A 25,891-nucleotide genomic window follows, 5' to 3' on the forward strand; every position below is an offset into this window, starting at 1 on the left:
ACCTCAATGGCTGCGTTCAAAGTGGCAGTCACAGTTGGCTAGTGGTTACCAGTATTTGTAAAAAAGAATTATCTGGCCGGCGCGTGGCTCAACAGGCTAATCCTCTGCCTTGCAGCGCCTGCACACTGGTTCTAGTCCCGGTCGGGGCACCGGATTCTGTCCTGGTTGCCCCTCTTCCAGGCCAGCTCTCTGCTGTGGCCCAGGAAGGCAGTGGAGGATGGCCCAAGTGCTTGGGCCCTGCACCCCATAGGAGACCAGGAGAAGCACCTGACTCCTGCCATCAGATCAGCGCGATGCGCCGGCCACAGCGACCATTGAAGGGTGAACCAACAGCAAAAAAGGAAGACCTTTCTCTCTGTCTCTCTCTCTCACTGTCCACTCTGCCTGTCAAAAAAAAAATTATCTAAGAGAGAGAGAGAGGGAAAGAGAGAGGAGAGTTCCCACCTGCTAGTTCACACTCCAAGTATCTTTGATGACTGGGGCCGGGCCAGGCAGAAGCCAGGAGCCTGGAGCTGAATCCAGGTCTCCCACGTGAGTGGGGACTTTAACCCGGGCACTCCGATATGGAACGTGGGTATCCCAAACCTGGCTTAACCACGAGGCCAAACGCCCATCCCCCGGTTACCAGGGCTGCAGCACATCGCAGGAGGTTCTCCCAGACAGCACGGCCTGGGAGCTTTTATGCAATTCGAGGAATGGGAGAGAAATGGCAAACCATTTAAAACCAGATCTACATTAAAACATCAGGTAGGTAAGGGGCTGCGGCAGGGAATACAGGAAGTAACGGGGCACAGATTGAAAGGGATGGGACTGGGGTGTCCAGGCCGCTGTTGGCCACTTCCTCTTTCTTGAAAGGCTTGCCTGGCCACCTGACGCCTGTCTGTAATTAATTTATCCTTCTACCTAACTGAATGGCACCGTGGGGGTGAACAGCCCTGGTGCAGACTCTTAGCAATAAGAACTGCAGCAACATGTTGGCATCAGCACCATGCACAAGAGCTGCTAAGTCGAAGCCGTCTTGAAAACCTGGAACCACAGTCTCACCCACCAACCGGTGGTTTCAGGTTTACGTCGCCCATATCTTGGTATCACCACTAGGTGGCAGCAGTAGTTTATGAAGCCACCTGCCAGGCTTCTCTATCTACCACCCAAAACACATTTAAGGCATCTATTAATCAGAAGTGAAAAATAATTCTTCCGGGGATGACGTATGTAAGTGTAAAATGACACCTGTGTAATTAAGGATAATTGGAATTACGGCATGAGCCAGAACTGTTTAGAGAGTCCAGAAGAATATACCTTTGTTCACTAATTATATTCACCGGTACTACTGAGCCTCTTCACCCAATCCTCATTTCAAACACAAGCAAATCTTTCCTTTTGCTGCTCTACTTTTTAAAAAAGATTTATTTATTTATTTATTTAAAGCCAGAGTTAGAGAGAGAGGAGAGGGGGAGGTAGAGAGAGAGGGAGAGGAGAAAGAGAGGTCTCCATCCGCTGGTTGCCTCCCCCAAATGGCTTCAATGGCCAGAGCTGAGCTGATCTGAAGCCAGGAGCTGGCTGGGAGCTTCTTTGGAGTCTCCTACGTGGATTCAGGGGCCCAAGCACTTGGGCCATCTTCTGCTGCTTTCCCAGGCGCATGAGCAGGGAGGTGGATGGGAAGTGGAGCAGCCACAACTTGAACTGGCACCCACATGGGATGCTAATGCTGCAGGCTGTGGCTTTACCAGCTGTGCCACAGCACCAGCCCCAGTCTTCTCTACATTTAAAAGGAAAAAAAAATCCTGTCTTTTTCTTCACTGATCCATTGATTTTCCCTCAGCTTCATGTGAAAACAATAAGTGAGGAAAATCTATACATTTGTTCCTGGTTGTGATCTTGCAAGTTCAAGGCAAATTGCCATGTTCAACATCTGGGACTCATCCTGCCTGCTCTGTGACCTCATTGGCAGGCACACAGCTTCCCCAGATGCACCAAGAGAAAGCCTGCAGAGTTCCAGGGAAAGCCAGACAGCACCGTGCTTCTAGTTATATGCTGTGGCCAGGTACAGGAGGATGGTGCACGGAGGGAGAGAATGCCTCCAGATCTGGCTCACCTAAAGCCTTGCACATTGTACAAATGCCGTGCAGGGGCCACCCTTGCTCTTCCATGCACAAGTGTCCCGGATGCCTCCAGTGGAAGGAGTCTCCGTGACAGCCTGTTCCAGGAAAGAGACAGACAAATCTGGAAATCGAGAGGTTGTGGCTAAATGAACATTTTTAGTGGTTAATGTGCAAAGCTAGTATTCGCACTCAGCTCTCCAGGGACTGGTTGCCAAGAACTATAATCTGGAGCTCAGACCACAGGATGATGGGAATTTTTAAGAAATTATTATTTACTTGAAAGGGAGGGAGAGAAAGAGAGAGAGAGAGAGAGAGAGAGAGAGAGGTCTTCCATCTGCTGGTTCACTCTGCAGATGGCTGAAATGGCCAGGGGGCTGGGCCAGAATGGAGCCAAGAGCCTGGAACTCCATCTGGGTGTCCCACACAGGAGGTAGGGACTCAGGTACTTGGGCCATCCTCCACTGCTTTCCCAGCTTGTGAGCAGGGAGCTGGATGGATAGTGGAGCAGCCAAGACTTCAATCTGTGCTCTCCTATGGGATGCCAGCATCCCAGGTGGCAGCTTAACCCGCTGTGCCAAGGCGCCAGTCCTGGGTGATGGGATTTTTAAGGACACAGAATTCACCACGAGGCAAATGGAAGACCAAACCCACGTTCCTTTGCTCCATTTCCTATTTTTACAAAGCAGGCTTGTCTCTAACAACCCTGTGTTATGCTCTTGCGGGCAATGAAAACTGTACCTTGTGTATGCATCACTTGGCCCTTAGAATTGTCCAAATCCTTTGAAGCATGGATTTTACAACTCAGAGTCCATCCTAAGGAACTGTTCTCCAACACAGAAACAAAACCGTAGCAGGGAAAATGATGCTTAATGTGACAACATTTAAACCATGCAAAATTGGGGGGCAGGATAGAAACTTTAAGTGTGTGATACTGGCAAATGGACACATACGGTTTGCTATATCTACACAATTGGTTAACGTTGTCGTGAAAAATATGCTTACGAAGACCAGACAATATGCAAAATGTTCATGTAATTTAGAGAACCACAAAGAAAATGCAGTCTGTTTAGTTAAAATATGAGGGTACTTCAAAAGGCTGGTGGGGGAACGGAATTAAAAGATGAGTTGATTTTGGTGCAAAAAATATTTGAAATCCATATATGAGGACCTTCAAAAAGCTTTAAAAGTATATTATGAAGAAACCATGCAAGGATTGAAATTTTTTTGCACTGAAATAAACTTAATTGCTTAATTCTATTTTCTATGAACTTTTTTTTCTTGAGAAGCAAGGGGGGTGGGGAGAGATAATACTCTCATCTGCTGGTTCACTCCCTCAATAGTCAGGCTTGGACTTGGCCACACTGAGAGCCAGGAACTCTATCCAGATCTCCCAAGTGGGTAGCAGGAATGCAATTACTTGAGCCATCACCACTACCCACAGTACTAAGAGAACCGGAATCCAGAGTTTGAACTGGGAACTGAATCCAGGCATTGCATTGTGGGACTTGGGCGTTTTAACCACTAAACCAAACTCCCGCCCTTCCATGAACATTCTAAAGTGTGGGCCCACTATTGTGCTTGCATTTTACCCAGGAAAAATGCTATAAAAGAAAAACACGCCTACACATTGAGAGTAGTCGCTTCAAACGTGACTCCAAAGGTCAAACTCTTCCATCCTTTTCCTTTTTGATAGTTTCCAAATTTTCTTTGATTTACATAATAAAAATATATATAAGGATATGAAAACCTTTATTCTGAACTGAAACCAGTTTTGTGATTCTTTCATCTCAAAATGTGTGTGAATTGTTTTCTTTTCATCTCTGCCTCCAGTCATTACGACCAGAGCCCTGAGCCCCAGTCTCAAGCTGGTTCATTTGCTGTTCCAGACAGAAGAAACTGGGACTCTTTTGGCCTTTGTCCAAGGCTTCTGCGATGGTCTCAGTGGAAGGAGGGCTGGGGTGGCCCTGGTCCACGGGTTGTCACCCTGACTCATGAGTGATGTCAAGAGAGAATTAAATTCAAATATTTTGTAGTTCAATGGTGACCAGTCCTTGAATAAACATTGGGTCTATATTATCCAAAAGCAAAGGAGGAGGAAAAAAAAAAGCAAAGACAGGTTGGGTAATAGAATAGATAATAGTGATAGGAGAAGAAACTGTAAAGGAAGTCAGGTCACATACTATAAAATGACCAACACCAAATCATCATTTTCATAATGAACGAGCAGGCTTAAGTCTCTGTAGGAAAAGGCAAAGGCACATTTTGATTTATGAACATAATTAAATTTTATTCTGGATAGAGGAGTACATGCCTAAACAAAGTGCAAGGTCAGACATTAAGGACCACGTGCTGGCGGTGTGGTGTAGTGGGTTGAGCCGCCGACTGCAACACCAACATCCTACACCAGTGCCAGGTTGAGTCCTGGCTGCTCTGCTTCTGACCCAGCTCCCTGCTAATGCTCCTGGGAAAGCAGAAGATGGCCCAAGTGCTTGGGTTCCTGCACTCATGTGGGAGACCCGGATGGAATTCCTGGCTCCTGGCTTCAGCCTGGCCCAGCCCCAGCCATTGTGGCCATTTGAGGAGTGAACTAGTGGATGGACAATCTCTCTCTCTCTCTCTAACTCTGCCTTTCAAATAAATAATAAGTAAATCCTTAAAAAGCACATACAGGGGCCAGCGCCGTGGCTCACTTGGTTAATCCTCTGCCTTTGGCACCGGCATCCCATATGGGTGCTGGGTTCTAGTCCCGGTTGCTCCTCTTTCAGTCCAGCTCTCTGTTGTGGCCTGGGAAGGCAGTGGAGGATGGCCCAGGTGCTTGGGCCCTGCACTGGCATGGGAGACCAGGAGGAAGCACCTGGCTCCTGGCTTCAGATCGGCACAGCACCGGCCATAGTGGCCATTTGGGGAGTGAACCAACGGAAGGAAGACCTTTCTCTCTCTCTCTCTCTCTCTCTCTCACTGTCTAGCTCTAGCTGTCAAAAAAAAAAAAGCACATACAAGTGACACATCAGGATACATATAAAGCACATACAAACAACACATCAGGATACATATAAAGCACATACAAGTGACACATCGGAATACAGATGTGACAAAGCAGAATGAAAGACAAAAAGCCATAAATAGGACAAGACGTATTTTCCTACAACTAAAAGGAACAGGCAACAAGGAAGACATGACTGACAACCATAAACCCCCCTAGGCGCTGAAATGCTGACAGCACAGTCCCCAAACCTAAGGTGAAACAGACGTCATCAAGGATCAGAGTTCCTAGCTGTTTTCTGACAAGTGAACTAGGGAACTGGGGCACAGAGTATTTGAATCAGCTCAGAAGGCTTGAGTGAGGAGACACTCTCTAGGGAAATGTTTGGAAACATTAACCACTATGTCTCCCTCCCACCACACCCCTACCCAGGATTTATCTGGTCCCTCCCACACGGACAGATGTGGGTCCCTCACCTAGAGCCAGGGGTGAGAACTACAAATGCTACCCGGCGCAGGAGCCAGTCTGAGCACGAGATGGGGAGGTGCCCGTGCTGGAGAGCTTCCCTGAGAGGAGCGAGCCAAGGGCCACAGGAGACGGAGCCTAGGAGAACCCCCAAACCTTGGCCAGAAAGTGAAGCCCTGTGCAGAGAAACCAGAGGAGTCGAGGCGTCCCTCGTGTCATTGGGCTGTTAAGGCCACCTCAAGGCTCAGAGAGGCCTCAGTTCAGTGTGCAAGATCCTGTCCCCACCCCGGACCTCATCTGTCGCGTCATCTGGCACAGGGCACCCACTCCCCTTGACCACGGGAGCCCGTGATGGGCTGAAGGGGTGATGGTGATGTGATGGGGAAGCCTCGAACTGGCCAGAGTGGCTCCAGTGAGCATAGCCTTGAACTTGAACCAGTCTCTGAGCTGGGAGCTGCAGTATAGCTCACACTCCTGCTAACAGCAGTGAACTGGAAATCTGGGCGCACGAAACAGAACGCACAGTGCTGCAGCCTCTGGGGTATGTAACAGGCTGTAGCCAAAGAGGAAACCCTCAAGACACACTATTGATAATAGTACCACAAGTCTAGAGAGTTTAACACACCAGTGCTGTGGCGTGGCCTGCAGTGCCGGCATCCCATGGGGCACTGGTTCGAGTCCCAGCAGCTCCACTTCCCATCCAGCTCTCTGCTATGGCCTGGGAAAGCAGTGGAAGATGGTCCAAGCCCTTGGGCCTCTGGACCCACGTGGGAGACCTGGAAGAAGCCCCTGGCTCCTGGCTTCGGATCGGCGCAGCTGCAGCCGTTGTGGCCACCTGGGGAGTAAACCATTGGATGGAAGACCTCTCTTTCTCTCTCTGCCTCTCCTTCTCTCTGTGTGTAACTCTGACTTTCAAATAAATAAATAAATCTTTAAAAAGGAAACTGTGCATATGAGGGGTCTTCTAAAAGGCCATGGTAAATGCGTATTATGAAAAAATTATGCATGGACTTCAGCAATTTTTTTTGCACCAAAATAGACATATTTTTAAGGAATGATTATTTTAAAATGTTTATTAATTGTAAAATGGAGAAAGAGAGCAGGAGGGAGAGGAGGAGGGAGGGAAGAGTAGTGAGAGAGAATGTCCATCTGTTGGTTTCCACCTCAAACGGCCACAACAGCCAGGGCTGGGCCAGGCTGAAGCCAGGAGCCCAGAACTCAATCTGAGTTTCCCATGTGGGTGTCAGGAACCCAAGTCCTGGAGCCATCACCTGTTGGCACATTAGCAGGAAGCTGGATCAGAAGCGGAGTACCCAGGATGTGTTATGGGATATAGGGATTCTAAGGGGCAACTTAATGATTGTGCCAAATGCCTGCCCTTAAACCTATCTTTTAATTTCATTTTCAATGAACTTTTTGAAGTACTCTTGTATAATGAAACACTGTCCTGGATAACTCTGGATCAAAGAGGAAACAACCATAAATATGGGGCTGGCACTGTGGCACAGCAGGGAAAGCCACCTCCCGCGATGTCAGCATTCCATATCAAAGCGCTGGTTCGAGTCCCGGCTGCTCCATTTCTGATCCAGCTCCCTGCCAATGCACCTGGCAAAGCGGCAGAAGATGGCCAAGTGCTTGGGCCCCTTTCAGCATATGGGAGGCCAGGAGGGAGTTCCAGGCTGCAGTGGGCATTTTGGGAATGAACCAGCTGATGGAAGATCTCTTTCTCTCTCTCTCTCTCATTCTCTCTGTCAAATAAGATCTATTTTCTTTATTTTTTAAATAAAGAAATATTTTTCAAGTATTTAAATAAGGATCTATTAAAAAGAAACATAATTACAAGTTTGGAAAATAATCCAAAAATCTATAGTACTTAGGAAAACAGCGTTTGACACCAAAGCCATACTGATGAGCAAAATTCATAGTCTTATATGTGCTAATTATAAAATTTGAGTGAATAAAAAATAAAAATAAATAAACCACATATTCAAATACAGAGCTTAAGAAGACGCAGACCATAGCTGGCATTTGTCATTGCTCTTTTTAGGTAATATTTTTTAAAAGTATTTACTTATTTATTTATTTTTATGTATTTGAAAGTCAGAGTTACAGAGAAGGAGAGGCAGAGGCAGAGAGAGGGAGACCTTCCATCCGCTGGTTTACTCCCCAAATGGCCTCAATGGCTAGGGCTGTGCCAGGCCAAAGCCCGGAGCTAAGAGCTTCTTTCAGGTCTCCCACGTGGGTGCAGGGACCCAGGGCCTTGGGCCATCTTCCTCTGCTTTCCCAGGTGCATTAGCAGAGAGCTGGATCAGAAATGGAGCAGCTGGGACTCGAACCAGCGCAATGTGGGATGCTAGCACTGGGATGCAGCTTAACCCACCAGGCCACAGTGCTGCCCCCAGCCTATGTCAATTAGACTTGGTTTCTGTTGTTAATGACCTCAACCCCTGACTGGTCTTCTAAGCAAAACAGAAAAAAGGAATGTACAAGAATAAAGAATGAATTTCGAGCCTGTGTTGTGGCACAGGGGGTAAGCCAATGCCTGCAATGCCTGTATCCTAAATGGATGCTGGAACTGGCTGCTCCACTTCCAATCCAGCACCTGGGAAAGCAGCAGAAGATGACCCAAGTGCTTGGGCCCCTGCATCCATGTGGGAAACCCAGACGGAGTTCCACACTCTTGGCTTTGGGAAGAGAACTAGCAGATGGGAGATTCTCTCTCTCTCTCTCTCTCTCTCTCTCTCTCTCCCTCCCTCCCTCCCTCCCTCCATCTATCTGTAACTCTGTCATTCAAACAAATAAATAAACCTTAAAACAGTAAGAATTAAGGACAGAAAAGAATCTGTATCACTGCTGATCAAATTGCAAACTTGCTTTCAAAAACCAGTAAGATTGGCAAACCTCCATGAGTCTCATCACTGAAAAAGTTAAGAAAGAACACAACTACTTTTACAAATGAAAAAATGTAAATGAAAAAATTCTGAAGTTAAAAATTATGCAAATAGGATCTCCAGTTCTACGCTTGATTAAATTAAAGAGATATATGACCCAGAATGGCTGAAGCAGGACTCTTGAATATACTACCAACCATGGAAGGAATGCCTTCAACTGCTGTAGAAAAATACAAGGAGGGGCCGGCGCCGTGGCTCACTTGGTTAATCCTCTGCCTGCGGCGCCGGCATCCCATATGGGCGCCGGGTTCTAGTCCCAGTTGCTCCTCTTTCAGTCCAGCTCTCTGCTATGGCCCGGGAAGGCAGTGGAGGATGGCCCAAGTGCTTGGGCCCTGCACCCCATGGGAGACCAGGAGGAAGCACCTGGCTCCTGGCTTCAGATCGGCACAGCGCGCCAGCCATAGCGGCCATTTGGGGGGTGAACCAACAGAGGGATGACCTTGCTCTCTGTCTCTCTCTCTCACTATCTGTCAAATAATAAAAAAAGAATACAAGGAGCTGGAAATGCTAACTTACCTGTTTGGTCAGCACACATAACACAGGTACAAGGGCACTTCAACAAGTTTGTGGAAAATGCAATGAAGAGGTAAGTTTAGGGGTGAGTGCTGGGCCTGGCGGTTTAGATGACACATCCCGTTTCAGAGTGTCTGGGTTCAGTCCACAATTCTGGCTCGTGCACACCCTGGGAGGCAGGGTGATGGCCAAGGTGGCTGGGTTCTTGCTGCCCACCTGGGAGACCTGGAGTGAGTTCCCAGACCTCAGCTTCAGCCCAGCCCTGGCTACTGCAGGCATCTGGGGAGTGAAGCAGTGGATGATATCAGGGTTCACCCAAGTCCACCCACTTTCCCCCCCACCAGAGGAAGAACGCTGGGGACCCCGACCCTCACCTTCCAAGCCTCGGTGAGGGCACTGAGGCAGAAACTGGCAGTGACGTGCTCAGTCCTCCCAAGGAGGCGGCCAGGGACAAGGACTCTGCCCCTGCCCAGGGACAGTTAGAGCAGAGTGGGCTCCAGGCACAGCTGCAACTCCGGCAGGGTCCAGGGCCAACAGGGGCCGGCGAGAGTCCAGAGACAGGAGGCCTTGCCAGCAGTGGGACCTGCGAGCCCTCAGGCCCTGGGAGGCCACGTTGAGGGACAAGGCTGGCCTTGGGTCCACGCATTGCTCCGGAGTCCTGGCTGGGCCTCTGACACACCGGTGGGGGTTAGCAAGGGAGCCAGGAGGACGGTGTCCCGGGGAACGCCCCTGGCCACCGAACGCGCGAGCCCGTACTTATTAAAATAGACATGACCCCGGAACTCCAGGGTTCCCAGATGGCCAAGATCGTTCCAGCAAATTGCACGCAGCCGGGCCGCCCAGCGCCCTTGGTCCTGCAGCAGGTCCCCCAGACCGGTTGCGTTCCCCACCCTCTTCTTCTGCTTCCAAAAGCGCGCCGGAGGGAGGCGACGTTGCTCTGAGCAAGCGGGTTTCGCACCAAGTCCCAGGAGCTCAGAGAAGCCATCCCCATCACCAACCCCTAACCCCCAACCCAAGACAATCTCCAAGCAGACGCATCCCGCTCGCGCGCCTCACGATGCCCGGCGTGGCTCTGCTCCTCCACCCCAGAGACAGCCCCACGCCAGGCCTGCCTCCCGGCCGCTCCAGCCCTCGGGGTCTCCACGCAACAATGAAGCGTGGGCGGCCCCTGCGGCCTCATTTGCATACCGCCGCGGCTTGGCCAATGGGCTGCGCAGAGGCCTCCGAGCACCGTGTTGCCATCTGCGTGCGCGCGTGTGTGCGAGTGTGACAGCGGCTGTGGCCGTGGCCGTGGCCGTGGGAGGCGGGCCCGGCGGAGCCCAGCGGCGCCGGGACCGGCCCGGCCGCCCGCTCTCCCCGCGCGTCGCGGCCGCGTGGCCCGGCTGAGCCCCGAGACCACCACCCGGCTCGGGCCAGGCGCAGTCGCGATGTCGGTGGCCGGGCTGAAGAAGCAGTTCCACAAAGCCAGCCAGGTAGGGGTGGGGGTGGGGGGTGCGTGGACTGGGGAGGCCGAGGCACCGAGGCTGCCAGGCCTCTGGGGCTCCGGCTCCTCTTGGGGGGGGGGGTGGGTGCTCTCTCGCAGCTCCATTTCTTCCCGCCTCCGGGCGCGCCAAGTGGGTGAGGGGCCGCTGGCTGTCTCCTTGGTTCCCCGGCGCCTCCCCGCTCGCAGCCCCGACCCCCGGCCCGACCCTGTAGGTCGCAGAGGGTCCCCAGGGGAGGGCGCGCAGCGGCGCGGGAGAGAGAGTGGGCGTGGGGAGGCCTGGAGGCCTTCCCGGGCGCACCAGAGCCTGGGAGTGCGGTGCCTCCGGGACCTCGCTCCAGCCCCCAGTCTCTCCGGTGGGAGCATCCCGGAGGGGGGGCACGTCCTGCCGCCCACGGGCTGCCTTGTTGCACCGGCGCCTCCAGGGCTGCGGCGCTCCGGGCGCGGGGCTGGGCCCCACCGTGCTCTCCGCGCTCCCCGTGCGCGCCTCCAAGTGGACCCCGCTGGTCTGCGCCGCGCACCCCCGGGCCCGGCTCTGCACGGCCGCCCTTCGGCTCCCTGCCGTCTTCGCTCGCTTTGGCCCAGGGGCTGGGGAGCTGACCGTCAGCCGTGGTGGGGACAGGAGACACGCGCGTAAACAAACAGGGCCGGACACATCTCCGGAGACGCAGACGGCGCCACAGGGGCGTCAGGGAGGGCTTCCCGGAGGAAGAGGTGCGCTCTGTAAGAATGAACGCGGAGGGGGGGGGGAGGAAGGAAGGGTCTTCGGAGCAGAGGAGGCAGGAAAACAGGCGTGTGTGTGTGTGTGTGTGTGTTCGACAGGGCAGGTGCTTCTAGCTGTTGGAGGCGCTCGCCTTGCACCCAGCACGCTGGGTCTGTTGCTCCGCCCACTCCCAGCCCCTGCCTCAGCTCCAATTTTGCTGGAACCCAGGTAGAAAGATTTTGTTTAGAATGTACATTAGTGATGAGGTCTCCACCTGCTTCTCCCACGAACTGGCCGGTGAAAAGCGGCTAGAATTTAGAGCATTCTGTTCTAGATTCAGTCCCCGCACCCACAGCCCTTCCAGGAGGCCTGGCGATGCCCAGTGTCTGGCTGAAGGCGCCGGGTGGACAGTGGCACTGGGCAGGACTTAAGGCCTGGGGGAGGGGCCGGTTGAGTGAGGGCGGGGACGGTGGTTTCCTCCTGTATTTGGGCACTTGGGAAGGTCAAATGTCACCGTCCCGGCCTAGGGCTCGGGGTGAGGCCAAGACTGGAGCTACACATTTTTCAGAATTTTCAGCCTAAATAGAGATTTCAAAATGGAAGCATAGAGGACAACGAAAAAAAAAATGCAGTGGGTTAATTACAGGCTCAGACTTCTAGACAATGTTTAGCCCAGTAATGGGTGAGCAGCGACCACTCAGTAAATGTTTGTTGAATGAATGAAATTTGGAGGGAGAGCAATTCAAGGACGAAGGAGCTGGCAGAATACAGGAGAGAGAGAGAGATGAGTGTCGTGGAAACCCAGGGCCAGCGAGGTTACAGTGTGAATGGCGGGAACAATCAACAAGCACTTTGAGGTGTGCTCTTAGCTTGGGCAGACAGGAGACTGCACTCCACGGTGGACAAGGCCAGGGTCCCCACTGGCTGGGCTTGGGTCTTTGGCTCCCTTAGCACTGGCAGGGACTCACATCTGCTTTGGAAACTTTACTGGATGTAGGCTCACCGGAGCCAATCTCAGAGGTAACCGACCCCTTGGAAGTTACTGGCATTGGAGGAAGATGGTGGTGGGGGTGGGGCGTTTGGTTTAGCTACTCATAGCCCACTGAAAAGGAAACTCACAGAGGGTGGATTTGAACCCCTTCCTCTCCTCCCTTCTGTAAGAGCTGAGACCTTATCTGAAAAGAAAGGCGTCACGGGTGCTCTCTGGGCGTGCTCACCGCCTCTGGTGGCTAACATGCCCAACAGATACATTTGTAATCCATTCTTGAAGTCCTTCTAAGACATCTTGCGATGCAACAGAGTTGGTGGAGAAATCAGAGTTTAATGCAATCAGAGCATGCAAGCTAATAAAAGAGGCCAGATGTTCTGCCCAGACAGCGTTTTACAGTGGGGTTTAACTCATCCAGAGCTTTCCCAGGGGGCAGGGCGGAGGGATTCCCGGGTGACGTCAGTGGCTAAATGACTCCCAGGGTTTCACGCCTGGCTCTGCCACGGACCAGCTGTGTGACCTTGGGAACGTGGCATGAACTCATCTGGGCCTTGATTTTCAATGAGGAGTTGGAAGATTGAAAAGTTGTGTCTCCTCCACCACGGATCCTTGTGGTTATGTCACAGCGCTGAATATACTAAAAACCGCTGGGTTGGAAACTTCCCTTGGTGACTTGTATGAAATGTGAATTATATCTCAATAAAGTATGTGTGCATCTAACTATATATAGCCATCCTAGTTCTGACACTCGAAAAAAAATATTTGGAAGACAAAGATGGCGTGTGTGTGTGTGTGTGTGTGTGTGTGTGAGAGAGAGAGAGAGAGAGAGAGATCTCCCATGCACGGGTTCAGTCCCTAAGCAACATTCCACACTGGGCTGGGCAGAAACCTGGGAGGAGCCAAGATCTCACTCCAGGCCTCTACCTAGGGGACAGGAACCTGAGGACCTGAGCCATGCCCTCTGCCTCCCAGGGTCTGAATTAACAGGAAGCCTAGGGCCAGGAGCTGAGCTCCGGCATGTAGACTCAGGACCCAGGCAGCTTAACTGTTAGGCTAAATGCCTGTCCCGGAGATTAATAGGTCATTTCCAGGTAAGGGATCCAGGGCCCTGGCAAATTGAGATGATTTTTCCCAACAATAGGCAAGATAGAATCACCTACAACCTTAACTGGCTGCTCTGTCCTGATGCCTCACCTGTCTCTGAGGACAGTATCCCGGAGAATGGAGAACTGTGTGTTCCAAGGATTTTACATCATTTTGGCAGCACGTGGAAACCAGCAGGAGAGAGGAAGAAGTCAATTAAAATGAGAAGAATGTAAAGTTAGTAAAAAAAATGTTACATGAATTTTTCACTTCAGCATTTGGGACTAGAACCCAAGTTGCCCAAGTGCATAATTACTATAGTTTTTCTCTTGATAAGACCTTTAAAATTATTTATTTATTTATTTTTGTTTTATTTGAGAGAGGGAGAGGCCTTCTGTCCACTGGTTTACTCCCCACATGCCCTCAACTGCCAGGGCTGAGCCAAGCTGAAGCCAGGAGCCCCGAACTCCATCCAGGTCTCTTACGTGAGTGGCAGGAGCTTGGTACTTGTGCCATCGCTGCCTCCCAGGGTCTACACTAGTGGGAAGCTCAAGTCAGGCGCTGGAGTCAGGTGTTGAACCTAGATGCAGACACGGATATTGATATTAACTGGTATCCTGACAATTAGGCTCAATGCCAGCCTTGGCAAGACTTTAATTGAGCTGTTTACTCTTGTGGTAGGGCCGTAGCTTGTGCTATTAGAAATGGATACAAATAACTCAGCCGTGCTGTGGTTCCTTGGGGACTGTGGTTGACTGACCAATGGTTAACCTCATGGGTGTGTACTTGTCAAGCCTCTTTTGTAGTAGTTTTCTTGACGGTGGTTACTGCTAGTGGAGGGGGCTCAGGCCACACCTCCAGTATGCTTTGCCCTGCACACTGTGTTAATAGCTGGGTTCTTTCCATTTCTGCCCCTCCCCCCCACCTTCCAGGACCTTCTTCCATACAAGTCTCGGAACCAGGTCCATCACTCCTATTTGGCTGCTTCTTTCTTGAGACAAACCATCGTTGTTGGCTCTGGATTAAATCCACTTCTTTCTGCCCTGATGGAGCAGTGCCCTTAAACCTCTCTCAGGCAACACAGCAGGGAGACGGGAAACCCCAAACACAGCTTTTTGGGTAACGCTTCCCTCTTTCTCTCTGATACATGAACCAGAAAAATGGCCAGTGTTCCACGGGGCCCGAATGTGTTCCCTGGAACACTGACGGCCCAGGCTGTCCATTTATGGGTAAGTGCTTCGCCGAACGATATTCTTTGTAAATTATGAGGTTCTCCAGGGAGGCCGTGTTAAGGTCTCTTGTTTCACTTTCTCATTAGAGGGAAATGATAGAAATGCACTTTGCAAAAATCCCACACTGATTTGTTTTTCCTCTTGCATGCATCAGAAGATATATTAAAGCGAACACATTTTTGCTTGTTTCCACTTGGACTGTTTGATAAACGAATCCCTAAATCCTAGTGGGTTTATTTGATTTTTTTTTTTAAGCTTAGGGTGCTGGGATAAATGCTCAAACCAAACCGATTCTTATTTTTCTAATATCTAAAGGATACAAGATAATCCAAACATTTCTTACCTCTGGTGACGCTGTGTTCTATATAGTGAAAGTATCTCAAAGTCGCACTTGAAATTTGATTTTTTTTTTAAAATTTTTTTGACAGGCAGAGTGGATAGTGAGAGAGAGAGAGACAGAGAGAAAGGTCTTCCTTTTTGCCGTTGGTTCACCCTCCAGTGGCTGCCACGGCCGGCGTACCACGCTGATCTGAAGCCAGGAGCCAGGTGCTTCTCCTGGTCTCCCATGCGGGTGCAGGGCCCAAGCACTTGGGCCATCCTCCACTGCACTTCCGGGCCACAGCAGAGAGCTGGCCTGGAAGAGGGGCAACCGGGATAGAATCCGGCGCCCCAACCGGGACTAGAACCCGGTGTGCTGGCGCTGCAAGGCGGAGGATTGGCCTGTTAAGCCACGGCGCCGGCCTGAAATTTGATTTGAAAATTCATTTCAAAGCAGGGTCTGCCTCCTCCTATTGTTTCAGATTAATTTAGCAAACTGAGTGTATGTTATGTTTCCCAAAGTCAAGTGTGTGTGTGTGTGTGTGTGTGTGTAAGAGAGAGAGAGAGAGACAGAGAGAGAGAGAGAGACTGAGAGACTGTGCCATGTCAGGAGCTATTTGGGGAAGGATTATTGGCATACTGGACTCAGAAAATGAGACTGGCCATACCTAGGATTGTCAGACTACTTTGTTTGGCTAAGGAGGAGGGGGACAGATTCTGAGGAGTCTACGCAGGTAAAATGTGCATAATATAATTAGATTTTACCTTGCAGTGGAAGCTTAAAGAAGCATGGGGTTGGGATAATGGAAAGACTAGGGGACAGAACAGGTGTGAGGTGGGGGGGTTGCATGGCCACCGTTCTTGTTCTTCTTGGAGATGTGCCCCTAGAGGGCCTGCTCTTTGTCATCCATGCTTGTTGTCACCACAGGCCCAGCCGCAGGGACCTCCGTGAGCCCTGTGCTTTGCTTTTCTTTTTTTTATGTTTTTTTTTTTAAATTTTATTTAATGAATATAAATTTCCAGTGTACAGCTTATAGATTACAATGGCTTCCCCCTCCCATAACTTCCCTCCCACCCGCAATCCTCCCCTCTCCCGCTCCCTCTCCTCTTCCATTTGCATCAAGATTGCTTTTCAATTCTCTTTATATACAGAAGATCAATTTAGTATAAAGATTTCAACAGTTTGCACCCACATAGAAACACAAAGTGAAACATACTGTTTGAGTACTAGTTATAGCATCAAATCACAATGTACAGCACATTAAGGACAGAGATCCCACATGAGGAGCAAGTGCACAGTGGCTCCTGTTGTTGACCCAACAAATTGACACTCTAGTTTATGGCGCCAGTAACCACCCTAGGCTGTCGTCATGAGTTGCCAAGGCTATGGAAGCCTTCCAAGTTTGCCGACTCTGATCATATTTAGACAAGGTCATAAAAGACAGGGTGAGGATAGTAACCAGTGATCCTAAGAGTGGCATTTACCAGGTCTGAACAATTATACAGCATTAAGTGGGGAAGAGGACCATCAGTACACACAGGTTGGGAGTAGAGCCATTGGTGGTAGAGGTTATGATTACGAAGGAATGAGGCCCAAGTACGCTAGACAGGGTCTAGAACAAAGGACAGAGTCATTATTAGAGGAGCTAAGAAAGGTGCTGTCTAAGCTACAATTAAGTTTTCTGACTGAGAGGCAAATAGAACCTGACAGAAGGGGCTTGATAATAATCTGGTGGGCTTTAGGCCTTGTAAGTTAAGAGGCCCAGACCTATCTATCTCTTCACATGGGGTATATCCTAAGGGAGGTGTGAACCTCCTAGGGGAAGGCACTCTGTTGACTTTCATTACTTAGCTGGCCTGGGAGAAGAGCTGGCCAGGTAAAGGCAGGGGGCATCTCTAACAAGAAATTTACAGTTCTGCCTGCAATGTTGCTGACCCTACTTGACCATCCCCTCAGCTGCAGTGGTCACTTTGGAAGTTGGGCTGAGTGAAGGGCTTTTCAGCTTAGAGCCAATAAGATCTGTGGCTCTGACCTGGGCATCCTTTGACTCCAGGGCAGGTCCATTTCCAGTGATCCAACTCTTGGCAGAGCTGCCAGGGCTCTTCACAAGCTGACTTCTGCTGAAGCCCAGGCTTACCACATTGAAAGCCACTGCAGTGGACTGGCCTGTTGGGCCTCCTTGAGGGCAGATCACTGTATAGATCAGCCATTAATAGGCCTGCCACCCATTGCTTCTGATGCCTAGCTTTCTTTTCCTCCTGGTTTGTGTTAAAGCAGACCAGAGGATGCAAGTCAAGGGAGTGCCCAAGTCCCATCTCTAATCTTCGGTGGCCTGAACTACAAGTCTGTAGTCACAGGCATGTTCTGTAGTAGTTTTTCTAAGGTAGACAATGCCCATGAGGAAAATTATATTCTCACTTTAAAACTTTCTTTCCCTTTGGTCTGAAAGGGAGGTTTTTTCTACTTCCTGTATACTTCGCTGATGGCGAAGTGAATCTAGCTATGAGATTATTATTTAAGTTCTTATTTTGGCTATGCTATTTACAGAAAAATGTTAGCCATCTCTTTTATAAGGTCTAAAGATTAAATTGTGCGTCCTACAGATTCCTTCATAGTAGAATTAGTTTCCTACCTTGAAGAGAATAGAGAAATGAAAGAACAAGTTGGGCTTAGAATAGAGAAATGAGGGAGCAAGTCCTAGATCGCTTGCTGACAATAGCAATATCACATGAATATTTAGTAAACAGTTTCAACCATTAGATAACAACTTAAGAAAACATTTACCAGAAGGTCCAATGCCTTCTATAAATTTTAAGAATCATGTATTTGAAAACACCTCTTAAATATCTAACATGGTGTAGTTTGTTTAACCAGTAAACTTAAGCACAACCATATAAAATGTTTTTAGTTTCTTTCTACCAACAAGTTTAAAACATATGATACACAGATTCAGGTCACACAAATTAAAATGTATCTTTGATAGATTTTAGCAGCTTAAATTTATGGACAATCTTATCTATAAGCCATTTAAAATAAAACTCTTAATAAAATTTCCCCATGTGGACATACAATATGTACACACATATAACATAGCATAATAGACCAATATAGCAATTTTAATAATAGCTTTTAAAATCTTTAACTCTTTTTGTAGATTGCCAATTGATTTGAATTGCTTTTTGTTTTTAGTAACCTCAGTTAACCATACTTTCTCTCAGTTGGTACTGTTAATACATTATTGGCTTCATCTGTTTACAGAGCCATCCCAAAGTACTGAATACAATAGAAGTGGCTGGAAAAAGTCCATAGGAACCTATAGGAGGACAGCTAGACACAGAACCAACAACGCTTTAGTTTTATGAGCAGCAAATCATATATAACTGTGGATGACAAAAAACTTTAAGTCGCCATGTTTAAAATTATAAACTCATCAACCAACAAGAGGCACTTGCTAACTTCACAGTATTTTTGAAAGCACCTGTAGGATTTTACAAGTATTTAACCCTTTAGGCCTCTGGGGCTTTCTCATTAAGATAACTATCATGTCTAGTAACACAAAATCATTAGACTTTTTAATTCTCAATCATTTGTATTAATAGCATTTTCCATTATAGAAACTGAAAGTCTGGTACCACATCACATCTTGACAGTCCTTCTAATATACTCCAAATAGCCTGATTAGTTGGTGTCTCTATAAGATGAGAGACATAGGTCCTTCGATTTTTTCAGTTGGGCCCAAACTGGAAAAACCAAAGTCCAGGATTTACTGGAAATTTTAGAGACCAGATTGTTTGAAACTTTGATTTTTTGAATGCCTGTCAAGAATGCCAAGAAGGCTCAAAATCCAAAATATCTGGTTGAAATAAGATTCCTTAAAATCATGACATAACATAGACCAAAATTGATCATTGTTACAAGGTGATGATTCCAATCTTTGAAAATAAGCACACATTTAAATAACCCATAGCTCTTAATAAAAATTCAGCTGTTTTTGAACAATTAGAATTTAACAGACATCAAGAGAACATAATAGATTACTTTAACACATTGCTTTAACAGAGCATCAGAGTTTAATTCTATGTCAAAGAGAAATCGAGCTTCCTGTGATCTTTTGCTGTGAGGTTTCCTTCCTTTACCTTCTTTCATATTGGTGACCATGTTTCTGTGTTTCTGTGTGTAACACATCTTTAAGCATCTTTTGCAGGGCAGGATGAGTGGCAACAAATTCTTTCAGTTTCTGTTTGCTATGAAAAGTCTTAATTTCACCTTCATTCACAAATGAGAGCTTTGCAGGATATAATATTCTGGGCTGGCAGTTTTTCTCTCTTAGTACCTAGGCTATGTCTCGCCATTCCCTTCTAGCTTGTAGGGTTTCTGATGAGAAGTCTGCTGTGAGTCTAATTGGAGATCCTCTGAGAGTATTCTGACGTTTCTCTCTTGCACATTTTAGGATCTTTTCTTTATGTTTCACTGTGGTGAGTTTGATTACAACGTGTCGTGGTGAGGATCTCTTTTGATCATGTTTATTAGGGGTTCTATAAGCTTCCTGTACTAAGATGCCTCTGTCCTTCTCCAAACCTGGGAAATTTTCTGCTAGTATCTCACTGAAAATGCCTTCTAATCCTTTCTCCCTCTCCATGCCTTCAGGAACTCCTAGAACCCGAATGTTGGGTTTTTTAATAGTATCCTGTAGATTCCCGACAATATTTTTTAGATTTCAAATTTCTTCTTCTTTTCTTTGGTTTGCCTGTTTCCTTTCCTGTTCTCTGTCTTCTAAGTCTGATATTCTCTCTTCTGCTTCGCCCATTCTGTTTTTAAGGCTCTCTAATGTGTTTGTCATTTGATCTATTGAATTCTTCATTTCATTATGATTTCTCGTCACTATCACCGTTTCTTGTTCTACTAGTTGTTTCATTTCATTTTGATTCCTCCTTAATATTTCGTTTTCATGAGAGAGATTTTCTATCTTGTCCATTAAGGATTTCTGTAGTTCAAGAATTTGTTTTTGAGAACTTCTTAATGTTCTTATCAATTTTTTGAGATCCACTTCTTGCATTTCTTCAATCTCATCATCTTCATAATCTTGAATTGGGGTGTCTTTTTCATTTGGGGGCGTCATAGTGTCTTCCTTGTTCTTGTTACCTTGGTTTTTGCGTTTGTTGTTTGGCATGTTGGAGATATTTGGTTTCTTCACTGTGGTGTTTTTTCTTGTTACACTATGGCTCTATATTAAGTGGACTGTCTGCTTTCGATGGAGCCTTAGAAGCTTGAGATGAGTGTGGACTGAGAGCTGTGTTTGGTTCCTCAGGGTTGAGGGTGTGTCAAAGATGACACTCCCAGGTTAGGTGTGGTAAATCTCTTTCTTTCTTTCTTTGATTCAAAAGGGAAGTAATTCCGCACAGCTGAACATAATTGGAGGTAGTTAGCAGGCAAATGATATACCCACAGGAGCCAGAGATCGGAAGCTCTTTCCCACGGACCACACAGGGAATCTCTGCTGCCCTCAGTGTGGGCTCCAATTCTCCTGCAGTCTCCCACTGGGTTGCCAAGTTAGATGCTAATCTCCTGTTATTTCACCCCTGCCCCCAGAGTCAGGTTTTTCTGCTAGGCTCAGGGCCGGTGCAGACCTGAGGTCGCTCTGCTTATGACGTATGTCCAAAATGGCGCCTGCTCTTTGTCTTGCTCGCCTTTGAGGGGTGAGCAGAGAGAGAGAAACTCGTGTCCGTATCGGTCACTTTTTTTTTTTTCCCTCTCTCTCTTCTAGTTAGCCTGGTGAACTTTTCCCCAGGGAGTTTCAAGCCTCGTTCCCTCTAGCCTCCTCTTTCCACTTGCCTGCTGGTATCTCGGGCTATGGAGGTTCGGCTCACCTCGCGTTCCAGCGCTGGTGCGTTGAGTCCGCCGCTGGTGTCCCGAACTTGGGCTCCCACGCTCTCCAGGCAGGTCCACTGTGAATCACTAGTTCCGGAAGAGTTTCCTCTGCTTTTTCTTCCCCTACTCTTCCTTGACCCTGCGGTATCTCCACTTTTATTAACCTGTCTTGACCCCCCCCACTAATAGTGTGCTCCCTTCCTATTCCGCCATCTTGCCGCCGCCCCTGTGCTTTTCTTTAAACATGTTTTTATTTATCTGAAAAGCCCCACAATAGCTGGGGCTGGGCTGGAGCTGGGCCAAGCTGAAACCAGGAGCCAAGACCTTCTTCCGGGTCTCCCACGTGGGTGCCGGGGCCCAAGTGCTTAGGCCATGATCCACTGCTTTCCCAGGCCATCTGCCAGGAGCTGGGTTGGAAGTGGAGCAGTTGGGACTGGAACTGATGCTCGTGTGGGATGCTGGTGTCGCAGGTGCAGCAGGTTGCCAGCCTGCCTTCTGACTTTCTAATCCTGTGAATGAGGGCGTCTTTCCCCTGGCCCTGGGTAGGTTGCTCTCTGACCCTGGTGCCATTGAGCACTTGGCCTGTGCAGCCCTTCATTCACGTTGGATGCTGCTGCTATTTCTGGCTGGATGACTTGAGCTCTCCCTAGGGAACCTGGTGGCTGAGTCATCTCTCCTAGGACACACCTGTGCTCTTTCTGCCTAATGCAGTAGTTCAGCAATCCTGAGGGGCCCTGAGCACTCTTGCATAGGTGCTTCTCTGCTACTTCTAGGGTGACAGGGGACACAGCACACCTGGCTGGCCAGGTGCAGTAGTTAGCTTTCATCGCTACGATGAGACATCTGCAGCAACTCACTTTATACAGAGAAAAAGTTTATGCAGGGAGATTCACAGACCAAGATCGGCGGCCTCATTGATTTAGCATGATGTCATTCCTGCTGACAGAGTCCCAGAGTGGCACATCGTGTCCCATGGCAAGAGACAGGGAGGGTGTGTCTGTGTCTGTATTTTTTTTTAAGATTTATTTATTTATTTGAAAGTCAGAGTTACATAGAGAGAGAAGAGGCAGAGAGAGAGAGGAGAGAGAGAGAGAGAGATCTTCCATCCACTGGTTCACTCCCCAGATGGCCATAACGGCCAGAGCTGCTCTGATCCGAAGCCAGAAGCCAGGAGCTTCTTCCAGGTCTCTCATGCGAGTGCAGGAGCCCAAGGACTTGGGCCATCTCCCACTGCTTTCCCAGGCCATGGCAGAGAGCTGGATTGGAAGTGGAGCAGCCTGGACTCGAACCAGCACCCATATGGGATGCTGGCACTGTAGGTGGCGACTTTACCCACTATGCCACAGCGCCAGCCCCATGTGTCTGTGTCTTTGACCATGTCATTCTTCTACTGGCAGGTGCATCCAGCTGTGCAGAGAATAAAACCCAGCCTTCTTGTCTGGCCTGTGGACTTGCGGAACTTTGCGTCTCCCCGATGACGTTCAGCTGTGATGCCTTCGTTTAGTTCCCTTCATGAACTGAGGTCTTTCCCTCTTGGGCATGTTTTTGGTGGCTGTCCCCTCGGCCCTGGCATGCTGTTCCCTTTGATCTTTTCCAAGTGGTTCCTTCTTGTCCTTCAGAGAGCATCATGGCTTAAAGGTCATCTCTGAAGAGAAGTTTTCCTGGCACCCAACTCAAGGAGACCTAGAAGCTGTCTCGTGTGGAACTCGTTTTTTTTTTTTTTTCTACTCTATCACAAACATTTTAATAAGGACAACTGTTCTTCAATATAGTTGGTTTCCTATATGACCCCATGCATTTTTTAAAAATTTATTTATTTATTTGAGAGGCAGAGTTACAGAGAGAGGGAGAAAGAGAGAGAGAGAGAGAGAGAGAGAGAGAGATCTTCCATCTGCTGGTTCACTCCCCAGTTGGCTGCAACGACTGGAGCTGGGCTGATCTGAAGCCAGGAGCCAGGAGCCAGGAGCTTCTTCTGGTCTCCCATGCAGGTTCAGGGACCTAAGGACTTGGGCCATCTTCTACTGCTTTCCCAGGCCATAGCAGAGAGCTGGATGGATTGGAAGAGGAGAAGCTGGGACTAGAACGAGCGCCCATATGGGATGCCAGCACTGCAGACAGAAGCCCAGCCCTTTATGCCACAGCACCTGCCCCTACCCCATGCTTTTTTAATTACACTTTTTATTTTGAGACAATTGTATGTTCACATGAGTTGTAAGAAATAGTTCAGGACACTGCACTCTTTTCCCAGGTTCTCTAAATGGCCACGTCTTGGAAACTTAGGGTGCAGTGCTAAAGCCAGGAGCATGGGTGCAGTCAGGGTATGGAACATGACACAGCAGTGCAGGAACCCCTCTTGTCGCCTCTTCATAACCACCTGCATTTCCCTCGTTCCTGCCACCCACTGCGGCAGCTGCTGATTTGTTCTCCATACTCAGTGACAGCAATGTCTATTGCTGCAACTTATTATTACGTCTGCAACTTATTATTAAATTATTTTCACCCTACTGTTGTGGACATGTCTGTCGGTGGTTTGTTCTTGTTCATTGAGCAGCGTTCCGTGGTGTGGGTGTGGCACAGCTGTCCAGTCATTCACCTGCTGAAGGACATCGGGTCTGTTCCTGATTTTAGACTACGATGAATGGAGCTGCTATGAAGGCGTATGCATGGGTTTTTGGGTGAATATACGTTTGCATTTCTCTGGAATGAATGCCCAGGTGGGCAACTGTTGGGTCATACGTGTTGCAGGCTTACTTCTTCAAGGCACTGTCAGCTGCTTTTCCAGAGTAGCCATGCCATTTTACTCTCCAACCAGGAAGGTGTGAGTGTTCCAATTTCTCTACATCCTCTCCAGCATTTGTTGCCATTTCTTAAAAAATTTTAGCTATTCTGATATGTATATAGTGCTCAGACTTTGTGTTCTTAATTGGCATGTCTAATTGTTATGTTGAAAACTTGCCATGTGCTTGTTGCTTTCTGTAGCTTCTCATAGGTAAAATGTCAGTTCATACCTGTAGTCTGTCTTCTACTTGGATATATAATTTTTTAAGTGTTTGAGTTGTGAGTTCTTTATATATTCTAGATACTAGTCCTTTATTGCGAATGCGTTTGACCAGTCTGAGACTTGTCTTTTCATCTTCTTAAATGGGCCTGTCACAGAGCAAAAAATTTTTAAAAATATATTTACTTTTTGAGAAGAGAGAGAGAGAGAGAGAGAGAGAGAGAGAGAGAGAGAGAATGCTCCCACTTGCCAGTTCACTCCCCCAGTGTCCATATCAGCTGAGGTGGGCTGGGTCAAAGCCAGGAGCCTGGAACTCAGTCCAAGTCTCCCATGTGGGTAGCAGGGTCCTAGTTACTTGTGCCAGGGTCTGAATCAACAAGAACTTGGAGTCAGGAGCTGGGTGTTGAACCCAGGTACCCCAATATGGCAAGTGGTTGCCATAAAACCAATGTCTTAATCTCTGGGCCTGCCCCACAGAGCAAACTTTTGATGAAGTACAATGTAAGAACTTTTCCTTTTTCTGCTTTTGGTGTCTTAACAATGTTGCCTAGCCCAAGATCTTAGAGCTTTTCTCTTATGCTTGTTTCTAAAAGTTTTATAGTTTTGTGTTTTGTGATACATTTTGAGCAATTTTTTGTAAGGTGTGAGAGTTGCTTAGGTGGAAGGTTCTTCTCTTTGCATGTGGATGTCCATCTACTCCAGCACCATTTGTTCCTCCTCCCTGAACTGCTCCTGTGCCTTTCTCCAATGAGTTAAGCATCTTTGTGTGGCTCTAGTCACGCCTTCTCTTGTTCTGTTGCATTGATCTAGGTGTTTGTCCCTTGGCTAATACCAGCTGATCCTGATTGTGGCTGTCTACGTCTTTAATTAATTAGATTGATTTGTCCTACATTATTCTTTTTGAAAGTTGTTTTAGCTATTCTAGTTCCTTTGCTTTCCATATAAATTTTATAACAATCTTGCCAATACAAAAAGTCTCACTAGAATTTTGATAGGAATTGCATTAAACATATGTATCAATTGGGAAACTGACATATTTACTTTGTTGAGTCTTAAAATTGGTGGACATAGTGTGTCTCCATGTATTTTGATCTCGTTTTCTTTGGTCAGCATTTTGTAGTTTTCAACACTCAAATCTTGTCCATGTTTTGCTAAACTCTTACCTATGAATTACATTTTTAAAAACAATTGCCAAAGATATTCCATTTCCAATTTAGATGTTCATATGTTCATTTCTAGTGTATCAAGCTATGATTGACTTCCATTGTTTATCTTGTGGACTTGTGACCTTGCTAAACTCATTTCTTCTAGGAGTTTTGCTTAAGATTCCTTGGGATTTTCTATGGAAATAATTTTATTGTAGGCAAATAGTTCAAGTTTTATTTCTGTATTTCTAACTGTTGTGACGTTTACTTCCTTTTTTTGCCTTATTGCATGGGCTGGAGCTCCCAGCAGTATTTGATAGGAGTAGTATTTCCTCCTGTTGGGGAAAATTAGTTAATCTTTCCCTATTTAATATAATATTAACTATAGTTTTTTTTTTTAGTAGATGTTCTTTATCATGTTGAGGGCATTCCCCTGTGTTTCTTTTTTTTTTTCCCCTGTGTTTCTATTTTTCTATTTTTAATCATGAATGATATTAATTTTGTCAAATCTTAGGTTTTTCCTGTATCAGTTGATAAGGTTTTTTTCTTTTTTTTATCCTGTTCATGTGGTTTATTGCATTAACTAATTTTTGAAAATTGAAGCAGCTTTGTGTTCTTAGAATAAAACCTCCTTGGTCATATTGTATAATTCTTTTTATATATTGACGAGTTCTATTTCTTAATATTTGCCATAGATTTTTGTGTTTATACTTATGAGGGAAATTGGTCTTTAGCTGTCCTGTTTTTGCATTGTTTTTGTTTGGTTTTGGTATCAGATAATAGGATCTTAATAAAATGAAGTGGGGAGTGTTTTCTGGAGGAGATTGTGTAGAACTGACATGAATTCTTTTTAGGATTTATTTTTTAAATTTGAGAGGGAAAGAGAGGGCGTGAGCCAGTGCACTCCCATCTGCTGGTTCATTCCCCCAAATACCTGTAACAGCCTGGGCTGGGCTGGGGCTGTAGCCAGAGCCAGGAGCTGGGAACTCAATGCAGTTCTCCTATGTAGGTGGCAGGAACCCACTGACTTGAGCCATCATCACCGCCTCCCAGGAGCTGGA

At 47.5% G+C, this 25,891-nt stretch overlaps 1 protein-coding gene across 2 annotated transcripts in view; it reads left to right on the forward strand.

Moving 5' to 3' along the window:
- The first annotated feature begins 10,352 nt into the window (after positions 1 to 10,352).
- SH3GL3 (SH3 domain containing GRB2 like 3, endophilin A3) overlaps positions 10,353 to 25,891 on the forward strand; it is a 148,487-nt gene continuing 132,948 nt past the window's right edge. For both annotated transcript variants that reach the window (XM_062204841.1, XM_062204842.1), the window contains exon 1: positions 10,353 to 10,486. In XM_062204841.1, coding sequence (XP_062060825.1) covers positions 10,442 to 10,486 — 45 coding nt within the window. In that variant the 5' untranslated portion in view covers positions 10,353 to 10,441. The remainder of the gene's footprint in view (positions 10,487 to 25,891) is intronic.

Source organism: Lepus europaeus, chromosome 11, assembly GCF_033115175.1.
Source record: "Lepus europaeus isolate LE1 chromosome 11, mLepTim1.pri, whole genome shotgun sequence".
NCBI lineage: Eukaryota > Metazoa > Chordata > Mammalia > Lagomorpha > Leporidae > Lepus > Lepus europaeus.